At 47.2% G+C, this 20,480-nt stretch overlaps 9 protein-coding genes across 9 annotated transcripts; 5 read left to right on the forward strand and 4 right to left on the reverse strand.

Annotated features, from left to right (window-relative positions):
* Nucleotides 1–195: 195 nt before the first annotated feature.
* SERLADRAFT_471404 (uncharacterized protein) lies at nt 196–3,117 on the reverse strand (the record flags this gene model as incomplete). Its single annotated transcript, XM_007320067.1, has 12 exons — nt 196–553; nt 620–764; nt 820–1,086; nt 1,146–1,337; nt 1,397–1,771; nt 1,853–2,144; nt 2,202–2,270; nt 2,321–2,428; nt 2,491–2,822; nt 2,882–2,916; nt 2,976–3,010; nt 3,067–3,117. 9 exons carry the CDS (start codon nt 2,813–2,815, stop codon nt 323–325), a joined length of 2,004 nt encoding a protein of 667 aa, XP_007320129.1.
* Nucleotides 3,118–4,269: 1,152 nt separating this feature from the next.
* SDH4 (membrane anchor subunit of succinate dehydrogenase, Sdh4) lies at nt 4,270–5,286 on the reverse strand (the record flags this gene model as incomplete). Its single annotated transcript, XM_007320068.1, has 5 exons — nt 4,270–4,437; nt 4,503–4,635; nt 4,704–4,906; nt 4,960–5,004; nt 5,059–5,286. The coding sequence occupies 5 exons, from the start codon at nt 5,144–5,146 to the stop codon at nt 4,400–4,402; spliced, it is 507 nt and encodes a 168-aa protein (XP_007320130.1).
* Nucleotides 5,287–5,303: 17 nt separating this feature from the next.
* Nucleotides 5,304–6,246, forward strand: SERLADRAFT_439666 (uncharacterized protein; the record flags this gene model as incomplete). The annotated part of the gene is made up of 6 exons (XM_007320069.1): nt 5,304–5,469; nt 5,522–5,609; nt 5,665–5,809; nt 5,869–6,048; nt 6,108–6,135; nt 6,191–6,246. The coding sequence occupies 6 exons, from the start codon at nt 5,304–5,306 to the stop codon at nt 6,244–6,246; spliced, it is 663 nt and encodes a 220-aa protein (XP_007320131.1).
* Nucleotides 6,214–7,936, reverse strand: SERLADRAFT_471412 (uncharacterized protein; the record flags this gene model as incomplete). Its single annotated transcript, XM_007320070.1, has 10 exons — nt 6,214–6,369; nt 6,445–6,552; nt 6,607–6,646; nt 6,725–6,776; nt 6,841–7,024; nt 7,086–7,166; nt 7,233–7,353; nt 7,411–7,475; nt 7,532–7,552; nt 7,603–7,936. 10 exons carry the CDS (start codon nt 7,648–7,650, stop codon nt 6,298–6,300), a joined length of 792 nt encoding a protein of 263 aa, XP_007320132.1.
* Nucleotides 7,937–7,967: 31 nt separating this feature from the next.
* Nucleotides 7,968–8,596, forward strand: SERLADRAFT_393652 (uncharacterized protein; the record flags this gene model as incomplete). The annotated part of the gene is made up of 3 exons (XM_007320071.1): nt 7,968–8,001; nt 8,092–8,493; nt 8,548–8,596. A coding segment is annotated over one exon (211 nt), but the record flags the coding sequence as incomplete, so codon positions are not given.
* Nucleotides 8,597–9,592: 996 nt separating this feature from the next.
* SERLADRAFT_471414 (uncharacterized protein) lies at nt 9,593–10,303 on the forward strand (the record flags this gene model as incomplete). Its single annotated transcript, XM_007320072.1, has 2 exons — nt 9,593–9,693; nt 9,755–10,303. 2 exons carry the CDS (start codon nt 9,678–9,680, stop codon nt 10,162–10,164), a joined length of 426 nt encoding a protein of 141 aa, XP_007320134.1.
* Nucleotides 10,304–10,841: 538 nt separating this feature from the next.
* On the forward strand, nt 10,842–15,882 carry SERLADRAFT_450619 (uncharacterized protein; the record flags this gene model as incomplete). Its single annotated transcript, XM_007320073.1, has 19 exons — nt 10,842–11,441; nt 11,496–11,564; nt 11,617–11,734; nt 11,808–11,873; nt 11,925–11,995; nt 12,053–12,343; nt 12,403–12,635; nt 12,700–13,129; nt 13,186–13,625; nt 13,690–13,933; nt 13,999–14,433; nt 14,493–14,540; nt 14,594–14,656; nt 14,707–14,865; nt 14,920–14,958; nt 15,017–15,055; nt 15,118–15,233; nt 15,291–15,370; nt 15,429–15,882. 19 exons carry the CDS (start codon nt 10,842–10,844, stop codon nt 15,671–15,673), a joined length of 3,786 nt encoding a protein of 1,261 aa, XP_007320135.1.
* A 370-nt stretch (nt 15,883–16,252) lies between these two features.
* SERLADRAFT_416462 (uncharacterized protein) lies at nt 16,253–17,448 on the reverse strand (the record flags this gene model as incomplete). Its single annotated transcript, XM_007320074.1, has 3 exons — nt 16,253–16,557; nt 16,610–17,208; nt 17,244–17,448. The coding sequence occupies 3 exons, from the start codon at nt 17,270–17,272 to the stop codon at nt 16,253–16,255; spliced, it is 933 nt and encodes a 310-aa protein (XP_007320136.1).
* Nucleotides 17,449–17,581: 133 nt separating this feature from the next.
* Nucleotides 17,582–19,665, forward strand: SERLADRAFT_416463 (uncharacterized protein; the record flags this gene model as incomplete). Its single annotated transcript, XM_007320075.1, has 2 exons — nt 17,582–18,713; nt 18,765–19,665. The coding sequence occupies 2 exons, from the start codon at nt 17,582–17,584 to the stop codon at nt 19,430–19,432; spliced, it is 1,800 nt and encodes a 599-aa protein (XP_007320137.1).
* Between the last annotated feature and the right edge of the window lie 815 nt (nt 19,666–20,480).

Raw genomic sequence — 20,480 nt, forward strand, 5'->3', positions numbered from 1 at the left:
AATTTGTTTGCCGAAGATCCTCAAAAGCAATAAAAATATTGCCCACTGGCTGGATTGAACAACCGACCTCATCATTTCCTAAGGACTGAACTGTCCTGTACAAGTGACGCGCTCTACCACTGAGCTAAGCGGGCTTGATATTGAAAGACCCGTGCTGCAAAATCACTCATCACGAGAATCAGTATATCACTTGACTCACTGCGCAATTTGCGTTTCACTGAGTACATCGCAAGAAATTTGAATTCTTAGGGGAAAAAGTACATCGTGCCAAGATATGATTTCCGACCAACAGTAATTACCAATTAAATATTTACGACGCTTTTCACATCCCAAAATTCGCAAGCTTCTGCTGAATATTCACCAGTCGAGAACGTCTTGTTCGGAGTTCCGCTCGTCGTGCAGTAATCGCAGGATCTTCGCTCACGAATTCTGCCATCCGGTCCAATAAGTTAGGTGTCTTCATCAAATTATTCAACAAGCTTTCGGGAAGTTTGTCCGCGAGTGCTCGATTCAAGGAGTGCTCAATTTTGAGAGGAACATAGTCGATGATACGCTGAGTAAAGTAAAGCCGCTTGTCATTAATTTTCTCGAGCAGAAAGAAGCATCGAGTTAAGCGTACCTTGTACGCCACGTTGAAGTAGGCACGGACATCTGCCATAACTATTAACTCATCTTCAAAGCCATTCGGGGGCAATAATCGAGCCAAGTCCTCGATTTTTAAGTCTTTGTACCCCGCTTGCGCCAGGGACCGTAAAGCTTGAGAGCTTGATATACGTGTGTATGTTTAATAAGTGAGTGTAAAATATTTATGATGCATACACGTCTGCTCGAGTGAAGGCACCCTCGTACACATGTTCACTTGCGGAATAGCTATGCCGACATGACGGCCCGATATCGTGGAGATCGACGCGACGATACATTGGATCGTGTATTGCATGTTTGTATTTAGCAAGCCAAGCATTACGGAGAGTGTCGAAGTAGTGAGTGTTTTGAGTAAAGCACGGGTCAATCTCGAGCTTCAGGGTTTCTTCAAGTGCCACCCGTGCCAAGGCTTCATGTTCTTTGACTTCTTCTCTGATTAGATTCCTGGATTCACAGAACTCATGAGAACAGGATAAAATGACGACAATGACAGATGTTCATACCCAACATAATTCTCTAACATCTTAAACTGCCCAAAATGTTTCGCGATTAGTTCTTCCACAAACTTCAAGAGGTTGGAATGAATATCCGTAAAACATTTCATGGAGGGTTCCTTCCACATGCTAGTGAAACCATCAATAAGGACTTTTTTCGCTTCATATGGCACATTGTTTGGCAGCTCCCAGCCAATTGACCTGTAAGCCCAACAAATTAACTTGAAGCCTATGTGTGCGATGGTAAATAAGGCACGCACTCTTGAATAGTCTTGCGCACTTGATAGAGCCCCAGAACGGGTACGGCGGGGTTGGGAAACTTGAGGCCGGGAGATTCTTGGAGATCTGTTTCAGATTCATCCATTGATCTGTAGTTTTCGGGATCGGCGAACGGCCTGAAATCGGGTGCTGTGAGGCGAATGCTCCTCTTGAGGATGGCAAAAACAGCCCGATCGCGTTGTGCAAAGCCCTGCTCCTCTCTGCCATACACAGCACTCTTGAGGCCCTCGCAAAATGCATTGACACGACTTATAACCTCGGCAACAGGGTTGTTCAGGATAAGTGGAGGCAGTTTATCGAGGTTGTCGGCGCAATTCGCAAGAAGCTTTTCGATCTCTTTTTTGAGCTTGGGAAGACTAGCGAAAACGATGGGATTCTATTAGCATACTGGTATTTTGGAATTGCTTGAAGAATCAGCCCCGGGAGGGAATACGCACGCTTTCTCGATCAACTGGATAAGCAGCTCGCTAATGTCATTGACGAACCCTGGGATTCCGAAGCGACCACGGTCTGCGATCTCGCTCCAAGGCTTTGTTGAATTGAAGAAACCCAAAGCGCGGGCCTGCGCCTCGGCCCTCGTAAGCTTCTCAGCTCGTTCGGCGTCGTTAGGGAGACGAACGCAGTAGTATCCGTGTGTCAATATATGTTCGCGACCTTCGAGGACGTTCCTCCATGTCTGACGTTTACTGACATCACCTGGACCCACGTTATCAGGTTTTGTCAGAATTCCTTGAAATTGATGTTAGATCGAAGGCAAAAAGTGAAGTGGATGAGATGTAGGCCTACCAATGGTTCGTTCACCTTCCGGGTCTGCTTCCTTTGCAAGTTTCACTGCTAGCTGATTCTCCATATCATCTGTGGAATATGAACGTCTACGATAACAAAAGATGGATGGACAAACATACCACTCATTGGTATTGTAGTGAGAATGATGGTGTTCTCTCGGCTTATATATGTTTCTACCATGCTGCGAACTATCTCTATGACTTCTTTCTCTTCATTTTGAATTAAACCTAAATATACGCGTCAACGAATACTCTGCAGCATGAAATCATATTCTGTGATGGTAACATACCAGGCAAATCAACAAATGACAGGTCAGTAGCTTCAGGGTCTTCGATAGATATATGGACTACGTTCTTCGAAAATTTTAAGGCATTCGCCCGACCTCGCAGTTCCGCGTATGGCATCTGGTAGAATGACTCGGGAGGGAGAGAGGGGTTCAAAATTGCGGACTGGGCTCGGCGGAGCCAGATATCAACTTCGTTCTTATTGGTGAGAGGGGCTCCAAAAAGTACTTTGGATGACTGAGCAAGAGCTTTGCCAGTATGATCATAGTCTGTGCGAAGAGAAATTGTGCATGACCAGGATTTTGCAGCGCTCGACATCGTGCACTCCATAGGACATCTTGAGGAAGGGCGTGTTACACGCATAATTTTGTCTCTCGCATAATAACATCGACTTACCTTGTACACGTGCCACTGTCCCGGGGAACATTGATCTAATGTAATGAAGTTTAGATCGATTGAAGTTACATGACATTTCTGTTCAAAAACCTACCCCGCTGACAGCTTCAACAAGGGAACTTTTCCCAGCTATAAGATATGTTGAGAAATAGAAGTATTATTAGAGAACTGCGCATTGAAAATACCTGATTGACCACCAATAACCACTATGGTTGGAATATCAAGCAGAACACCAGCTCTAACCAATCCACAGTCAGCACCAACAGAGTGACACGAACAACGAGAGGCCTGAACTCACCCCATGGCTCGAAGTTCTTCTATGAGAGCCAACAGCTCCTTACGTCGCCGCATATAGCTGCTAGACGTGATGTTGGCGTCATCATCTCGCTCTGGCGATGAAGCACGTGTAGAACTTCCGTTGGGTAGGTTTGCTGTATTGCCATTCGTAGGGATGGCGGCGCGCCGTTTCTTTCCATTAGTAAAGGGGTTTGGCATCACGTTTCGTGAGGGGGCAATGGAGGGGGGTGAGGATGTTAGCGTCCCATATTAGCCCCGCTCCTTTATAAACCGTTAACACTTGAACCCCAGATAGATAGAACTCACGATGCCCTACGAAGAACAACAACAAACCACAAACCACCCCGATACTAGCACAAACAGAACGTTCCACTTGTACACATCATAGAACGTTCTGAACGTGCCATGCAGTGCCAACTTCCAATTCATAATAACGTGTCCGTGCTGTAAAGCTATATCCGGTGTCGTCTCCGCGGCTTTTGACCAGATAAGCGCTAACAGCGCAACCCGTAATGGCAAAAACTGAATGGTTGCCAGTTGAGCATCATTTATAAGTGGTAGGTAAAGGTAAAGATGGTACCTAAAGCTCGTGTCGGTCTGTGGGAAGGGGGGGGGGTCCTCTCCACACAATAATAGTACCACCATCATAGAAGCTACAAGTGAGCCGCTAGAAAACAACACCAGTGACCTACCGTATACACCTTGTGACAAAGAAGAGAACAAATAAATAAATCGAGAAAGCAACGAGCACTACTAGTAATGGCAAAACCCTGAACTCGTGACTGGACTCAGTGGGTCCCAGCAGCGCTCAGCGCTCAACCAAAGGAATGGATAAGAAAAATGTTTACTCGAATATGTGACTCCCTTATAGAAGACTCGCCAATCCCATGTGTAAGCACATTTAGTTGGGATGTACCTCAGAAAGGCCTTTGAACTTTTCTTCATTGTGACTGGGAACGGACTTACTGCTTGTGCGGTTGTCCTAGCCATAAGTTAGTCTGCGCATCTCCAAACACAAGGCCATCGAGCAAGCGATAGCGACATACAACACACGCATGCAGCAGTCAAGATGTCTCCTTAGATACATCCTTATGGTGGCGTGGTCAATACAAATGCCATTGCGATGTCACTAAGAAACACGCTTTCCAAGTAGTCTTGATTGTTACAAGGCGGCCGAACAACCTAACTTTTACAAGGCAGGGTCACGATTCAAGCTATCCTCTATGCAGTCCAGACCTTGGCGATAAGCTCCGTAAGACCTAACCGAGTCCATGTACGTCAGATGACAACTGATGTAGAAATGGATAGAATGTACGAGACATACCGATATCATTGGTGTTAAATTGATATACACCGACGAGAACGCCGACAGTCACTGTCCTAAGTGCCCAAGATGAGATCGGCCCAAGGACAGGGAACTTCCGCTTGTGGACGTAGTCCACCAAGAAGGAGTCAAACTAGCGCAAGAATCAAAAAGAGAATAAATAAATAAAAATGCAAAACAAGGTGAAATATGGATAATTACGCCAATGTGACTATGCATGACAAGACTGATGCCCAATAGGCCGTCTAACAAGGGATACTGGCTGCCAGTAGTGACGAACGCCGCGGCGGTCATAGGGACGAGAGATGCAGAGAGAAGACGTTCAAATGCCCAGTGGTAAGAGCCGTGTGTTTTGGAGGGTGACGGGAATGACGTAGGGTCATTCACGGTTCCCTTGTAAATGGCTGAAGAAATGAATCTGAGTAGAAGGACTGGCGAAACTGGGAATATGACATACGACCGCCGGGGACGTACTCTGTGCTCGAGCTCGTCGCGCGCCTCACTAGTGTGATATCAGAGAAGGAATATACGGCAAAATCCAGTTCGAATTGCGTACCTTGGATAGCTGCCCGTGGTGTGAAACGACCCGAGAAGGATGAAGCAGCTCTGGGCAGTGCTGTGCGCAACAATGTTGTGGAAGACATGGATACGCTGGTAGTGGGCCTAGGTGTAGAAAATGGAGGGATGGGAGCGTAGTTAGAGCGTTGCTTCAGAGTTGGTTGTGTCTGTCGTCGGCCAATACGCCGGCGAGACCTTCCTGGGAATGACTAATTTTTCCCTCCCGGACACAGAACCAATCACATGCCTCTTATCCGTCTCAGCCGGTTAACGCCGAACGTGGCTCGCCGTTCCTCCGCTTCCTTGCTCCTCTCACCACCACTTCAGGCGCAGATGTTGCCTCGCATTACTTCAATTGCAGTCAGTTCTACTTTCAAACATAAGAGGTTTATAGTCCATGCATGTTCTTGTAAGTGATTTATGTAAAGTAGCCCGAACCAACGATCTCAGAGGCTAACTAGCCGTGCAATCAACCGCTGGGCAAGCAGGTCTCTTGATTCTCTCCATTCATCCATCATCCATGTCTGACCTCGAAAATAACATTCTATTGTCGGGTCTGATCTGTTCTGCTGCTTCAAAATCCACAAACTACAGCAATATCTAGGCTTGCGGTGTCTATTTCCTCGGCGGACGTTTACAATGTCAATGCCGACCATCAGACTGCTGCACCGCCAATCGAAATATACAGTGCCGTGTTTGGCCATTTTTCCAGACGTGTTCGAGACCCTGACTTCGATGTATCAGACGAGGTCATTCGTCTCACCGCTAACTTGTTGTGATCAGTCTCTACGAGGGTCCTACACATCAGGCGTCTCGTGATTTATTGGCCAAACTCCTAAATCTTTCGCTTGACACTGTATCGAACCAAGATAAAACATCTGCCAACTACATGTCTGTCCACTCCATGGCGATGGGCGTTGACGCTGCTCCTGTCATTGAGGAAGTCCAAGGTGAACTGGGCCTAGGTGGCTCTGATCCATTTGTCCAGGTATTGTTCTCCTATGCCAAGTTTTACTGCAGTGAAACGGGAAGTGAGATTGCTTACAGAAGTATACACAACTAGCTCTCGCCAGCAGTGCGCCCCAATCCACGATATTTTTCCTTGCGTGTCTTGTTGACAACTCATACAGCATGCCTGTTACCAATTCGTACCAGTTTAAAAGCACAAATGCGATGGATTACATAGGTCACATAATACCATGATTATGTGTACATGTTTAAGCGACATTATCTTGTGTCAGACAAACCCTGCCTCTCGATTACACTGCTCGACGACTGCCTTGACAGCCTGTGCAATTTCAACAGCGCCCTATCCAAGATAAACAGTGTCAGCCAGTCAATTGAGTTGTTTTCCCCCCAGATCTAGGGGAAAAGTCATACAAACCTTTGTATCCGAGTGACAGCAAATGGACACTTCTGAAATATCGTCGCTCATGGGAAGTAGAGAGCCGGACGTCGTCGTAACTTGGCGCGACTTGAGCAAAGTGCGAACCTAAAAATAAGTCAGTAAACAATGATAACACGATCACTATACGCTTTTTCTTACCCTAGTGCAAATTTCCTCCGTAGGAATATGTTCGTGTATTCTTGAGTAGAGTCTTTAGTACAAAGGATAAAGAATGAAAGAGAAGAAAAAAACAAAAAATCAGTAACTCGATACTTGCTTCGTAATGAGCAGCTTTCCCTCGGGGCTGTAGTTCAAGTCTGCGAACCATTCTATGTCGCAAAAGTCGATGAGCTGCCTAGTTCTACTCAGGAGCCTACACGAGGAGGCGCACACCTGCTATGAAAGGTACGCCCAACTCTTCCGCTGCTTGCTGGTGGGCCGTTCCTGGGAGACCCATGAAAGCAATGCCTCCAGGCTGAGCGGCACTGTCGTTGAAAGTCTTTGCGACACCAACGGCTGCACGTGCGAGCTCGATATCGCGGGAAGTTTGGCCGTAGACGGAGCCGTGTGGTTTGATCTGAAGATGGTGTATACGGTCAGAACTGAGGGCTGTGAGGGTAGTAGTGTTGGATACGTACATGATTCATTAGGAGGCCATGGCGTTTTAAGAAGCCGTTGAGAGCACCGACTTGATAAATAAAACACGAAGCGAGTTCATCCTTCAAACCACGATATATACAAGGATACAATCAGTATTTCTAATGCAATTTTGAAACAATATTCACGGGTTGTATTGCCATCTCTCGTCGTCCAAAACCTTGGAGATCGGGAAGACTAGGATGAGCTCCTACAAGGACGTTGTTCTCTTTTGCGTATATTACAGCTTGGTTCATGACTGAGAAATCTCTGTAGAGGGGTAATTATCAGCTATAGCATATATTTAAGGGAAGGAAGAGACCCAACCCAGCGTGGAACCCACATGCGATGTTTGCTAGGTGGATTGTCTTCATCAAGTTCTCGTCATCTCCCTAGAAACAACCGTACATTGCATGCAATATCAACAGCATAGGTCCTAGGGACGCACGACAGAATAGATAGAGAAGCTCTGGTGCCTTTTCAATATACCAAGTAGCAATATATCAATAAAGTACACACCTCTCCCATGTCACAGTTCACAGTGCCCTTCAATAGTTTGGACGACATATTTCGTAGATACCTGTAGGATTTGGGAGGCTGGGAAGAGATAGATAACACTCGCCATGTGATTTCTCAATAACTAATTTGAATGAGACTTCACACAATGACATACGACGTGACAGGTACTGTATGCCTCTTTCGTCGATAATCCACGGAACGCTCCTCAAAGATGGGCCGGAAAAGATATCAACCACAAATTAAACAAGAGACGCTTGTAAGAGCAAATTCTGAACCGCTGGGCTTCTGGTTAACGCGAAAAGTCCGAGTGGGACGCAGCACAAAGCTGAGGCTGCCATCACGTTCGTTTTAAGCTGGAGTTGGATTTTGTGGATGGTGCAAGATACACAGTTCTCATGACTTGCTGAGAGAAGCGTGGTCCCACAGAAATAAAAGGAGGAACGGCGAAGTCAGCTGTCAGCACGAGTCACGGTGGGTAAAGGTAAATACATGTGGTACTCGATTGGGACTTGGGAAGCTTTCAAAGGCTTTATATAGCTTATGATGTGGCCTGTGGAGTGGCTAGGCGAAGACAGTCTGAATGATGCTATTGTGAGCTACTTATTGCTTGCTTCTAGCTTTTCGCGGAAGTATTCCAGTGACGGGCATTTTCGATATGTTGAAGGGAGGAGTCCAGTTACTGTTCTGGCTGATTGGGCAGTGTCCTCTCTGGCCGACGTCATGCGTGACTTTTTCCTCTTTCTTTCATCAATAGAAACCTGACTTGGCTTCTTCCTCTTGCCTTGAACGATGGAAAGCTGACTCCGCTTGTCACTTTCTTGGGGTGGTCGGTTTTTGGTGGGGATGACTGACCCGGAAGAGGGGCATATTGCGATGTATTTGTGGTTATATCTACTGCCAGAAACAAAGTTAGTTATCAATGGTGAGGGATTGAGGGACGCTCACCTGGGCTGCAGCCCACTCTGAGGCACTGATTGTGTCTCTGCCGTCTCGACGACGGTTCGAAACCCGGTGATTAAAATACCACTCTACCTCTGGATCAGGTGGGACATTGTACATATCCCTCATATCCCGAAAATTTCGCTGTTAAACATGACATTAATTAAAGGTCGCAGTGAGCGGCCGTGCCACTCACTGCGACCTCTGCCATCTCGTTCACCCAGACTAAGCAAGCGTCTAAAATTGATTCGTCTAGCTTTGCAAGGCGTTTAGCCATCATCTCGAGCAAGGCACATTTCCAAAGGCCTTCGCAATCAGGTGCTGGCGTGAGGTTGGTACTCATAGTTTCTGTTATGCGGTGATTAGTGGCAGTAAGTTCTGTAATACACGTATGCCCTTCAGGGGTTTGGAGCTCCGGCGCGCAGTCATGAGCTTGACGGGTAGCTTTGGTTGGATTATGAGCGGTGATGAGAGCAAAGTGAGAGGCCGAGTCGCTGGGGTAGATTGTAGAGACACTGGCAATAACATCAGAGAGACAAAGTCGGTAAATAATGATAAAAATGAAATGATGGAAACACTTACGCCGAGTTGGTCCGCTCGTCGAGGGCAGTTTGTAGTCTCGAAACCTCTTGCTGGTGAAAGCGGTTCTCCTGCTTCAATACTTGATTTTCGCTACTGATCTTACGGAGTTCATCTTCAACTGCTCGTAGCCTCTGTTCTGAGGCCTTTTGCTGTTCGAAACGAGTACGTTCCGTATCTAAAAGACCCACTACCAAACCCATTAATTTATTGTAATTTGATTGACTCTCAAGGAATTGATCTGCGACTACATGACGTTTTCGAACCATTTCACGGAAGTGGCGATTTTCGAGGAGATCCTCATATGACAGGGCATCAATAGAGAAGGGATCGAGTGGGATCGGACGCATTGACTGCAAGGAATGGTTGCCAGCATTGTTTGACGTGTCATTGGCATCCATTAGGTATTACAGTACTTATAGTACCTACACAGGCCTATATAGAGCGGACGCGCCACGTCACTTTTTCACACGTAGACTTGATCATGACTCGGAATGTCTATAATAACTGAACAAAATAACAACCCCTATCGTCCCCAATAATCCCTTTGAGCATATATGACAGTCAACAAAGGTGCGTAGAGGCACTGACCCACTAGTACTGGTGCTGCTGACCAGTAACTGACTAAACACAGCTATGGTCACCTCAAGCTTCTCCCAGTCGCCCTACCTTCGCTTCTCCGCAACCATATTTGCAACTATCTTCCTAGGCTTTGGCATAAATGGCATCCTACGGCCTCGAAATGCAATCGAGTTCTTCGAGTTCGAAGCACCAGCCTCTGCTGTGGACAAGAAACTCGTCGACAACCTGATGGTGCTCTATGGAGCGAGGGACGTGTTCATGGGTCTGGCCATCTACGCAGCCGCGTACTTTGGAGACCGTAAAACATTAGGTTGCATCCTGATAGCTGGCAGCGGTGTAGCGTTGGTGGATGGCGCTGTCTGTAAGGCTCAGGTCGGAAAGGGAGAGTGGAATCACTGGAATTATGCGCCGGTTCTAGCGACGGTTGGGAGTCTGCTGCTCGGTGCTTTGGACCGAGCGTAGGACAGAGAAGCCTGACTCCAGTGAAAGCCGTATCTCTATCTAGCAGAAAGTACTGCGCATAGACTGCTCTGAGCACCACCAGATATGCGTAAGAGCGATTAAGCACGAGGGGTGTCCTTATTCAAGCTTTTCTAATTTTACCTATGGCTAGTCTTCTCTTTTGACCTTATCAAGGTCGAATTTCTTAGGCCTTAGGAAAAGACGGCTAAGCTTAAGTAGGTTGATGTTTTATTAATGCAGTCGTAGCATTTAAATATCCACAGGCTGTCTGGTACCATGGTGAAGTCGATGTAACGTTAACCGCAACGCTTTCCATAGCTGCCAGTGAATGCAAGCGCTGATATTTGAAGTTCTCTGTTTCAAGTTCTGCAGGTCGACCGGTCAAGTGATAAGCGTGTGATGCTGATAGCCCCCGAATTGCTATGGAGAGAGCACGTCTATCATCGCTGATTATCAGCCTTGGCTATTTTGGAGGGCGTAAGTTACTGTGCTGTCTATTTTGGCGACCTTCCTGAACGTACTCCCCAGGCGCTTTGATATACAGGTCCCCCACAAGGTACGCATGACCAAAATACTGCTATCTTTACCTGTCAATCCGGCCGATATGGGATGTTCGTCCCTCAGGATAAGATACCAAGTATCATAAACGCGTCTTTACTCTTCGCCTTCTCAAATATATGTATTCCAACCATAAATTACTTATCGCCAACCGTGGAGAGATAGGTGTTCGTATCATACACACAGCAAGGCAGCTTGGAATTGTCACCTTAGCCATTTACACGTCTTCAGACGCCCTCTCTCCACATGTCTCCCTCGCAGACGAGTCAGTCATGCTGCAGTCCAGTCCCGAAGGCGACTCTGGGGTTGCACCGTCCGAGTCCAAGGCCTACCTTTCTGTCACTCATATTCTCTCCATTTGCAAACAATATAATGTCACGCTTGTTCATCCGGGCTATGGATTCCTCTCCGAGAACGCAGAGTTTTCACGACTCGTTATCGAAGCTGGTATCACCTGGCTCGGACCCCAGCCTCACATTATCGAGATGATGGGGTTGAAGCACGAAGCAAGAGCTATAGCTGCTCAAGCTGGCTTACAGCTTGTCCCAGGCTCACAAGGGCTTCTCAGTCTTTCCAACGACGCCTTGGTAATGGCCAAGGAGGTACGCTTTCCCGTCATGTTAAAAGCGACAGCTGGAGGTGGTGGGATGGGTCTTGTAATTTGCTATAATGAGGAAGAGCTTGTTGAGCGATTTACCGCTACGAAGGAACGCGCTCAGGTTTGTGAAATGCCTCACTCCTGATTGAATGCTCATTTTTCCTCCTTCTTCCAGACCCTTTTCCATCACAATGGAGTTTTCATCGAACGTTATTTCCCAGCTGCACGTCATATTGAAGTTCAGGTACTTCATTCTTTTGCTACAAGTGTTTTGTTCCTCATTAACTATATTCCAGATATTTGGGAATGGCCTGGGTGACGTCGTGCACATGGGAGAGCGAGAATGCAGCGTGCAGCGAAGGCACCAAAAAGTCATCGAGGAGACTCCTAGTCCTTTCTTCTCTCACCATCCTGGTATGTGCCTCATTCGAATATACAATATAGAATGCACTTACTGTTGACATCTGATATTTGCCTTTTTTAACAGGCCTCAGGAATGATATATGTCAGGCTGCAGTTCAATTATGCAAGATGATTAAATATGCTTCTGCAGGTTGGTTGTCGACGAGATGTTGTCTTCATTCAGCTGCTTACCGCGATATAGGCACTGTCGAATTTCTTGTGGATGATAACACAGGAAGTTTTTATTTTCTGGAAATGAACACGCGCATACAGGTACTTATCTCGCCAATATATCCATCAATCTTCATTTTCGACTAAATCGTGTTACAGGTCGAGCACCCCATCACAGAGGCCATCCATCCCGGGCTTGACATCGTCAAACTCATGATCGTGCAAGGCATTGCCCAATTTGAAAACATTGATGGAGGACTAGACTTCCATGCAGCGGGAGTGTCGCAAGACGTCTACGACAGGAACATTGCTGCCGGACAGACGCATGCTATTGAAGCGCGAGTGTACTGCGAGAACCCAGCGGACAGCTTCAGGCCATGTCCTGGGATACTACAGTTCGTAGATCTAGAGGTGAAGGGAAGCGATGAATGGCTGAGGATAGATCATTGGGTATGTGCGTCCATTTGTAGCCGTCATCCGTGTTAAATCACGTTGCTGTCTTGTAATAGATCTCGAGTGGAACGTCGATCACACCTTTCTTCGACCCTCTTTTGTGCAAATTGATCGTAGTCGGCTCAACTAGGGAAGAGGCTATCACGAGATTGATCAAAACACTCGAAGAATGTAAGATTCATGGCCCACCTAATAACATTCACTATTTAAAAGCAATCTGCGAGAGTTCAACGTTCACACTCGGCAAAGCAACGACGAAGTTCCTCGATACCTTTCCCTTCATACCAAAGCAAGTTAATTGTTCAACTTTATTGTCTCGTCGAGCTGACTGGGTTATCATTTGGTGATACTAGAGCTATGGCTGTGATATCTGGTGGGGTCGAGACCACAATCCAAGATCTACCTGGCCGTCGAATTGGATTTGGAATCCCACGAAGTGGGCCCATGGACTCTCAAGCGTTCAGCACAGCCAATCTTCTCGTGGGGAACATGCCGGAGACGGAAGCATTGGAGATCGTCACTTTACCTGGAGCTGACTTCAGGTTGCGTTTCCTTGTGTCAGCAGTGGTAGCAGTGACCGGTAAAAGCGTGCCTGTAAAAATTGATGGTAAGGAAGTGGAGATGTGGACTCGCCTAGTCGTTCCGGCAGATGGAAGGCTTGTCATTGGAAGTAACCAGACCAGCGCAGGATTGAGAGTGTATCTCGCGATAAGGGGTGGATTCCCTGAGGTACCTGAATATCTAGGATCCAAGTCGACGTCCATGGGCACAGGAGGATACCAGGTATAAATTCCTGTACTTATGCACGTTTTGTTTATTGTCTGACATACAAAATGCAGGGAAGAAAGCTGGTGTCTGGAGATCAACTAGCTCTCGGCGATTGCGAGCCTACAGAGGAAGAAGCGACTCAGTCGGCTTCCCAACGAGTACTACACACTCTCATACCTCTCTATCACAAGGATTGGACGGTCTACGTTCTCGCAGGCCCACAAGATGACGAAGAATATTTGTTGAACAAAGGCTCCCAAACGTTTTACTCGACTTCCTGGCGCATAAGCTCTTCGAGTAACCGCATGGGCATACGTCTGGAGAGTAAGGAAAGGTTTGAGTGGGCGAGAAGCAGTGGTGGTGAGGGCGGTTCTCATCCGAGTAATATACTAGATAACGGGTATGCTCTGGGATCGGTGAACGTTAATGGAGATACACCTGTTATCTTGACGCAGGAGGGCCCGGATATGGGCGGGTATGTTTGTGTGTGCACTGTTGCGTCGGCTGAGATGTGAGTGAGCTACTTCTATCCACACCGGATTTCATCTTGGGGTCAATACTAAGTTTGTCTTTAGGTGGAAGTTGGGCCAGTTAAGCCCGGGAAATACTGTCAAATTCCAAAGGATAACGTATGATGATTCTGTGTTGTGTAGAGAAAATCTCGTGCAGTGGTTTGAAGCTATCAAGAGCACATTGGTCGATCCTTCAGTTTCTCCAACGTGGACTCCTGTAGAATTTGAAGATAAACCTCTGCAATCGATATTGCATGCCGTTCCCGAGTCGGAGGACAAAGCAAGACCCGGGATCGTGATACGTCAGGTAAGCTCAAAGATAACCCTGTCCATCTATATGAATTCATTCGTATCGCTTTGAATATGGGCTAGGCTGGAGATTCCGCTGTCCTGGTGGAGTACGGTGATTCACGACTCGACTTCCACATGCGAGCTCGTGTGCATGCGTTGGAAACTGAAGTAGGCAAGAGGGGGGTCAAAGGCGTATGGGCATTTGCGCCTTGCATCCGCTCTACCATGATTCACTACGATCCGGCGGTGATATCCCAGAGAGAACTGCTTGTACTTCTTCTCGACGTCGACTCGTCCCTTCCTGCTTCGATGTCTGAGGTGGAGTTCCCTGGGCGAAGGATAATATTTCCCATTGTGCTCGACGATCAATGGAGCCGAGAGGCATGCCAGAGATACATGAGCACTACGAGAAACAAGGCTGTATATCTTCCTAGCAACATCGACTATCTGGCTAGGAACAATGGTATCCCAGGCGGTGCTTTTGAGACTTTGTGGAAACTGATATCGTCAAACTGGGTAAGTGAGCTAGTTGTCAGTCAAATGTATAGCCCCATCTTCAAAACCGAACAACGTAGCTCGTTTTCGGTGTTGGTTTCTACTTGGCGTGTCCCTTTCTGGTTCCGGTAGGTCTCTTCACGACTTACTGAAATATTTAATGGCTGACTTACATGGGCAGGTCGATCCACGATGTCGATTGGTAGGCCAGAAGATGAATCCTTCGCGGACATTTACTCCCAGGGTACGGATATAAACTTGCAATAGACTACCGGTTGACCCAGATTTTAACAGGGAGCCGTGGGTATTGCTGGCGTGGTGGCTGCCATATATCCCACCGTGTCTCCTGGAGGATACCAGTTGTTTGGGAGGACATTGCCAGGCTGGCAAACGTGGGGAAAGGGAGCGGATTTCCGCTCTGATAGGCCTTGGCTGCTTCGGCCGTTTGATCAGGTAAAGTTATACCATCATATTAGACTTGTGATAGCTTCACTCATTCCCATCAAGATCCACTTCAACCCAGTCAGTGAAAAGGAATATTTAGAGGTGATTTTTGTTGCAAATTTCGTTTGGAGTGACTGAAATTGACTGAAACTCCTTTTAGATAGAAAAGGAGTTTGATGCAGGGCGTTATTCGTTCAAGGTATTTTCTGCGTTATACTATCGATTGGAAAGGGAGGTAATATCGATTATCTATACGTCTAGATTGAGCCCATAACATTTTCTATGGCGAATTATGATCGCTTCACCAAGTTAATCGCAGAGGAGATCACACAGTTCAAAGAAAGACAAGCTAAAGGATCAGCCCAAGAAGAAGCGCGGTATGTCCCACAGATCTATTCTTGTACTTACGGTCTTCGCTCACTATAACTATTCAGCGAGGAAGAGCTTCTTCGCGAATGGCAGGCTGACAAAGAAGCCAAAGAAGCTGAGAGCGCTTTATCTACTGAAGTGGGCGGTACGTAGCGAAAATCACATTCTAACGAAGTTCATAGGTCTCACGAGATACTGAGTAGATGTCAATCACATGGGACCAAAGGTTCAATCGTCGTTGTCAGCTTCGATATGGAAAATCAAGTGTAGTCCTGGAGATGTCGTCAAGTCGCCTGAGGACGTATTGGTCATTCTGGAAGCAATGAAGACAGAAATTGCTGTTCGCGCTGGGGAGGAGAACGTTGGGCGAACAGTGCGGGGTATGGGAAAGGAGATAATAGAAGGTGCCCATGTACAACCTGGTGACGTGCTCGTGCTCCTAGATTGAGTGTGTGGCGATGAACGATGCTATGCAGCATCGTGGGTGCCTAGTATATGCAAATGGAGATGCTCTAAATACTCTTCACACTTTCTAGCTCTACAAGCGCCAGCACTCTGTTTAACTGTACATCACATCTGTAGTACAAGATTGTAATATATGTAACTATTTTAGAAGTAAACTTCGCCCGTAGGCGTTGTATGTACTTCAGGACCATTTTTGAATCTTGCGAGCAAAGCAGGATCCATGATGGAGGCTAAGCAGCCATCGAAGTCTCTGGGAAGAGGCCGTAGGTACCGCTGCTCCAATCGGGACCTCACCATGGATAAAAACACGGCTGATGCGACCCGGGGACGCCAGATATCTTGCTTGTGGCGTCGCCACTCGATTTGACCGAGTCGAACGCGAGAGATGTGAGGAAACGACCCAATCAATATGACGCTTTCGTGCTGCTTGGGAAGATCTAGCATCCAAGAATCATCTAAATTACCAAATATCACGTCCGTCAGCGACTCTACTGTCCTGGCGAATGTCAGAGAACAGCTGTGCGGGGTTTTTTCTTTTCTGTAAGTCAGTAGTTGCAAGGAATTATACCCGGACTTGCCACCGTGATTTCTCGAAGCGACATGCAGCGAAGATTGAATTCGAGGGTAAAGAGTAAGTGGCGGCACCGAAGATGAAATTGATAAGTGATTTTTCTGGCATAGGGAGTTGGTAGAATGCCAAGCGTTTAAGGGAAGGGCAGCGTGGTAGGATCCGTTCAACCAAGTCAGTGACTGTCTCGCCAAACAACAACATGAATTCGCGGTCATTAAATTCAAGGTACAGCTCTTCAATGACTGGATTGTAAGATTGAGAGACAATGTCTTTTGCGAACTCGAAGCTGTCCGGTTCTAAGGATCTTCAAGGCAGGAAATTTGACGCTTTGTAACAAGTTCTTCCTACCCTTGCGATAAATGGTTTCGACCGAGACAGGCTTGACCAGTTTGCCCAAACAAACAACGGCTGACGGTATATTTTCTGACATGCGACAATCCACAAGAATGAGAAATTCAAGATTGGCTATATTGGAGAAAGCGGAGAGCTGCTCGTTTGTGAGTGGAGTGTAAAGAATGGTGAGCGAGCGGATGTTGATCATATGGGCTAATGCCGTTGTTTGTAGACTCAGAGCTGCGCAATTCTCCTGATTTCTCTCTTGAAAGTCCCGCACGATACAGTCTTTGACGAAGAGGGCATTAGAGATTCCAGGCTCTTCGTTCATAGCGATCTGTCTGGTTAAATTCGATAAATATGGAGCAGTATTTGCTTCGGATGGTCTGCCGCTCAGTCGTATGGACTTGAGAATGTGCTGAGATGCTACAAGGTTGAACAGACGGCAAACGCGAGCCGTTCTGTCCAGGAAGGCCTTGTAGTAATACTCTGATATCTCTGATTGGATGTTCTCGAAGATTTCGGAATATATCTCGTTGGGGATAGTGGGAAGTGCTTTATCTCCGATACGGCGCACCGGAGCTATATAAGACGAAGGTAAGAGATCAATCAGCCTGTAAAAAAACACTAATACACAATGAATACGCACTTCAAAAGCTGAAAAAAAAATGGCTGCATGATGACACTGGATGTGTTTATGTTTATGTTTTATCGCGCACTGGCAGTCTGGTATTCTCACAAAAGTTGAGTGTTAGTAGGAAGACACTGCGGTGCGAGATACTTGCATGAGGGTTGGAGGAAGAATTATTGGGCGGTTCGAGTTCGCGACGACAGATTTATATATCTGGTCCATTAAAAAATAAAAAAATGCCCCTTTATCCTGAGCCAAAAAGGGAAGTAGAAATGAGTATTTCCTGATATGGACTTTGGTCATTCAAGTACATAAGTTGAACGTTCGTGTACTGCGCCCACCACGTTCTGTGCGACATGTCTCTCCAGACGTTCATCCTCACCAAGCATCCGATACCTTTCTTTGTGGGGGCTGAGTCTCTGCTGGCCTGGCTGGCGTTGGGTCCTTCGCCTAGTCTTGTTCCTTTGATTCTCTTACTGTCTGTTGCACGCGTTCATGCACAACGCATCATCTATCGACCATCACGAGGCCTAGAGGCTTTTCTCTCCTGGCTATTCGTATCAATCGCTGCGTCTCTCTCTTATCGCTCATCAGCGTCGAATGCATTGCCAAGTCATACAGCAGCGTTCTTCGCTCTGCTATTCATATCAGGTATACCATCGTTATGCGCCATGTTCGCCATCTCTGTTGACGTGCTCCTGGCTGGCCGCGTCAGAGCGCCTTGGGCCCGGATGACGCTGTTTCCAACTATATGGGCACTGGTATGGAGCGTTGCTTCTCATACATTTCCATTGGGGAGACTCCTCTCCTGGAGTCCTGCCTCGAGTTCGCACCCGTACACTTGGATGCTTGGGTATACAGGTCCTGCAGGTATTGACTGGATAGTCGGCGCATGGGCTGTCTTGGGCTCAGAATTAGCTGGGAGATGGTTGATGGGCCGAGAAAGTCTTGATGACTTGTCTTCTCAATCACTTATACACCATCCCGACCCGGACGCCACATACTCTGAGACTGCAGAAACGTCCACTGCTCCAGCATCTCGCAAGTTCTTGCCTCTCGGGGCATTTCTGTTTGCGTTCTCACTCCCATCCATTTTCGCCGAATTACCTCGCCGTCCCTACGACTCCTCATCAACCCCACTCATGGTGGGTTGTGTCCTTCCAACTCCAACGGTAGGCAAACATCTATCGCTCGACGATTACATCTCAACATCTGCCACAATGACTGAAGCAAAGGTTTTGCTGTGGCCAGAGACCGCTGTCATGTTTAACAGTCCAGAGGAGAGGGAGCTGGCGTTTGAGAAAATTCGCAAGGTTCCAGGACCACTCATTGGAGTTCCATTTGAGGAATATGTGCCAGATTCAGACGACACGCCGGATAGCCCGAATCGCAGGACAGGCTCTAAACGTAATGGCTTGGCCCTTATCAGTTCTTCCCAGAAACCAGGAGACGAAATAGTGCAATATTACAAACGCAACCTCGTTCCAAGTATGTCTTCTGATGTGCTTACGGTTTGAGGAGTACTAACGTTGTCTATAGTTGCAGAGTCTTTCTCAATGACCCCTTCGGTTGACCCGCCCACCATATACAATTTGAACCTCACTCATCCGAAAGGCATTACTGCACCAAGCTGGTCTCCGCTACCGGACCACATACGTCCCATCCCTATCACCACCTCCATCTGCTTCGACTTTGCCTCGCCCACAGCATTCTCAGACCTCCCATCCCGCCCTGCTCTAATCCTCGCCCCCGCTCGCACCTGGGACACAGCCGTCAGTCTCGCCATGTGGGAACAAGCGAAGACACGTGCGGCAGAGTCGGGGAGCATGGTGCTGTGGTGTGACGGGGGTGCGGGTGGCGTGAGTGGGATTGGAGGACAGGGTATAGGTGAGATTATGCAGGTGGGGGCTGGGTCGTGGAAGAGGTATGTGGGGGTGCAGTGGCCTTTTGATGAGCGGAAGACGGTGTATGCGGCTGTTGGGGAAAGTGAGGTGTTGGCGTTCTTGGTCTTGCTCATGGGATCGGGCTCGGTGGGATCTGAGTTGTTGACTCGAGCGAATAATGGAAACCGCATCTTGGTGTCTCTAGGTCAGGCTATCATGGCAGCTATACCGGCCGTGAGCTCTATGCTTCGTAGAAACCGAAAAGAGCCTCCGAACCTGATTGACATTGAAGACGAAGGCGAAAGGCGGCCATTGTTGAACTGATTTTTTTTATAGTGCAGCTTTCTAAAAGTGTATCATCTTTCTTTCTTTTCTTTTTTTGGTGCGTTCCTATTACTAGTCATTTTTGCATCGTTGCGACTTGTGTACTTGTATTCATGCTGTATTTTCCTCAATTCAAGGCTCTGCTACTGAACACTTGGGACGCTAGCTAGACTAGATATCGTTCAATTAAAAAACAACATTTTGGAGGTGTCAAAGAGACTACTCCACCATGGAAAATCAAGTCAAGAAATCGAGTCACAGATTGAAATAGGATGACTTTTTTTTTTGGCAACTTGGTGAACTGTGATCAGCACTCAGAAGCGTCAACGGCGATGTTACCAACGATGACACTTGATGAGTGATCACACTGGCCTCTTGGAAGTTGCTATAAACGCGAATCTTAAGGAAACACCCGCTCGAACCCCCTCAGATAGGCGTTGGATGCAATTATTGCCTTGGAGGGAGGGCATGTAATGGAAACTTGATTGGTTCTGAGCTGGAGAATATTGAACCCAAAGATCTGGATGATAATGTCATTGTGGATTTGTGAAGACCTAAGACCGTAGCAGCCCTCGAAACGACAGAAATACTATAAACGAACTGGTCATGAGTTGCATGTACAGTGCGATGATAGGAAAGTTTGCGTTCGTGGGCTCACTAGCGCTCACTGATAACGCCGCGCTCTGAATTCTAGACTGCCTTTTGCGCTTTCGCAGATCAGAGCTCTTCGTATTTGGATCCTTGACGTTACCATGCCAGGGTCCTGCTCAAGAAAAAGGGTTGTAAGCTGATAACTTATTCAGCCGCCAGCTCACTCTCATCAAAAGGCCTCGTGTACCACACGGATACCTCCTAGACGTAAACCTTCAAGAAGCGCGCATGAGAATAAATAAATAGCAAGCAACACGCTTCCCCAGTTCATCCATTCCCGTCATGCCTGACGTCGAAATAAGAAACAATACCGACATTCCGCTACGCATAGCTATCATATTTTGTGCTCCCATACATTTCGACAATCATGTCACACCAGGGAATTCATTGAAAGCAC

The sequence above is a fragment of the Serpula lacrymans genome (genome assembly GCF_000218685.1).
Source record: "Serpula lacrymans var. lacrymans S7.9 unplaced genomic scaffold SERLAscaffold_9, whole genome shotgun sequence".
NCBI lineage: Eukaryota > Fungi > Basidiomycota > Agaricomycetes > Boletales > Serpulaceae > Serpula > Serpula lacrymans.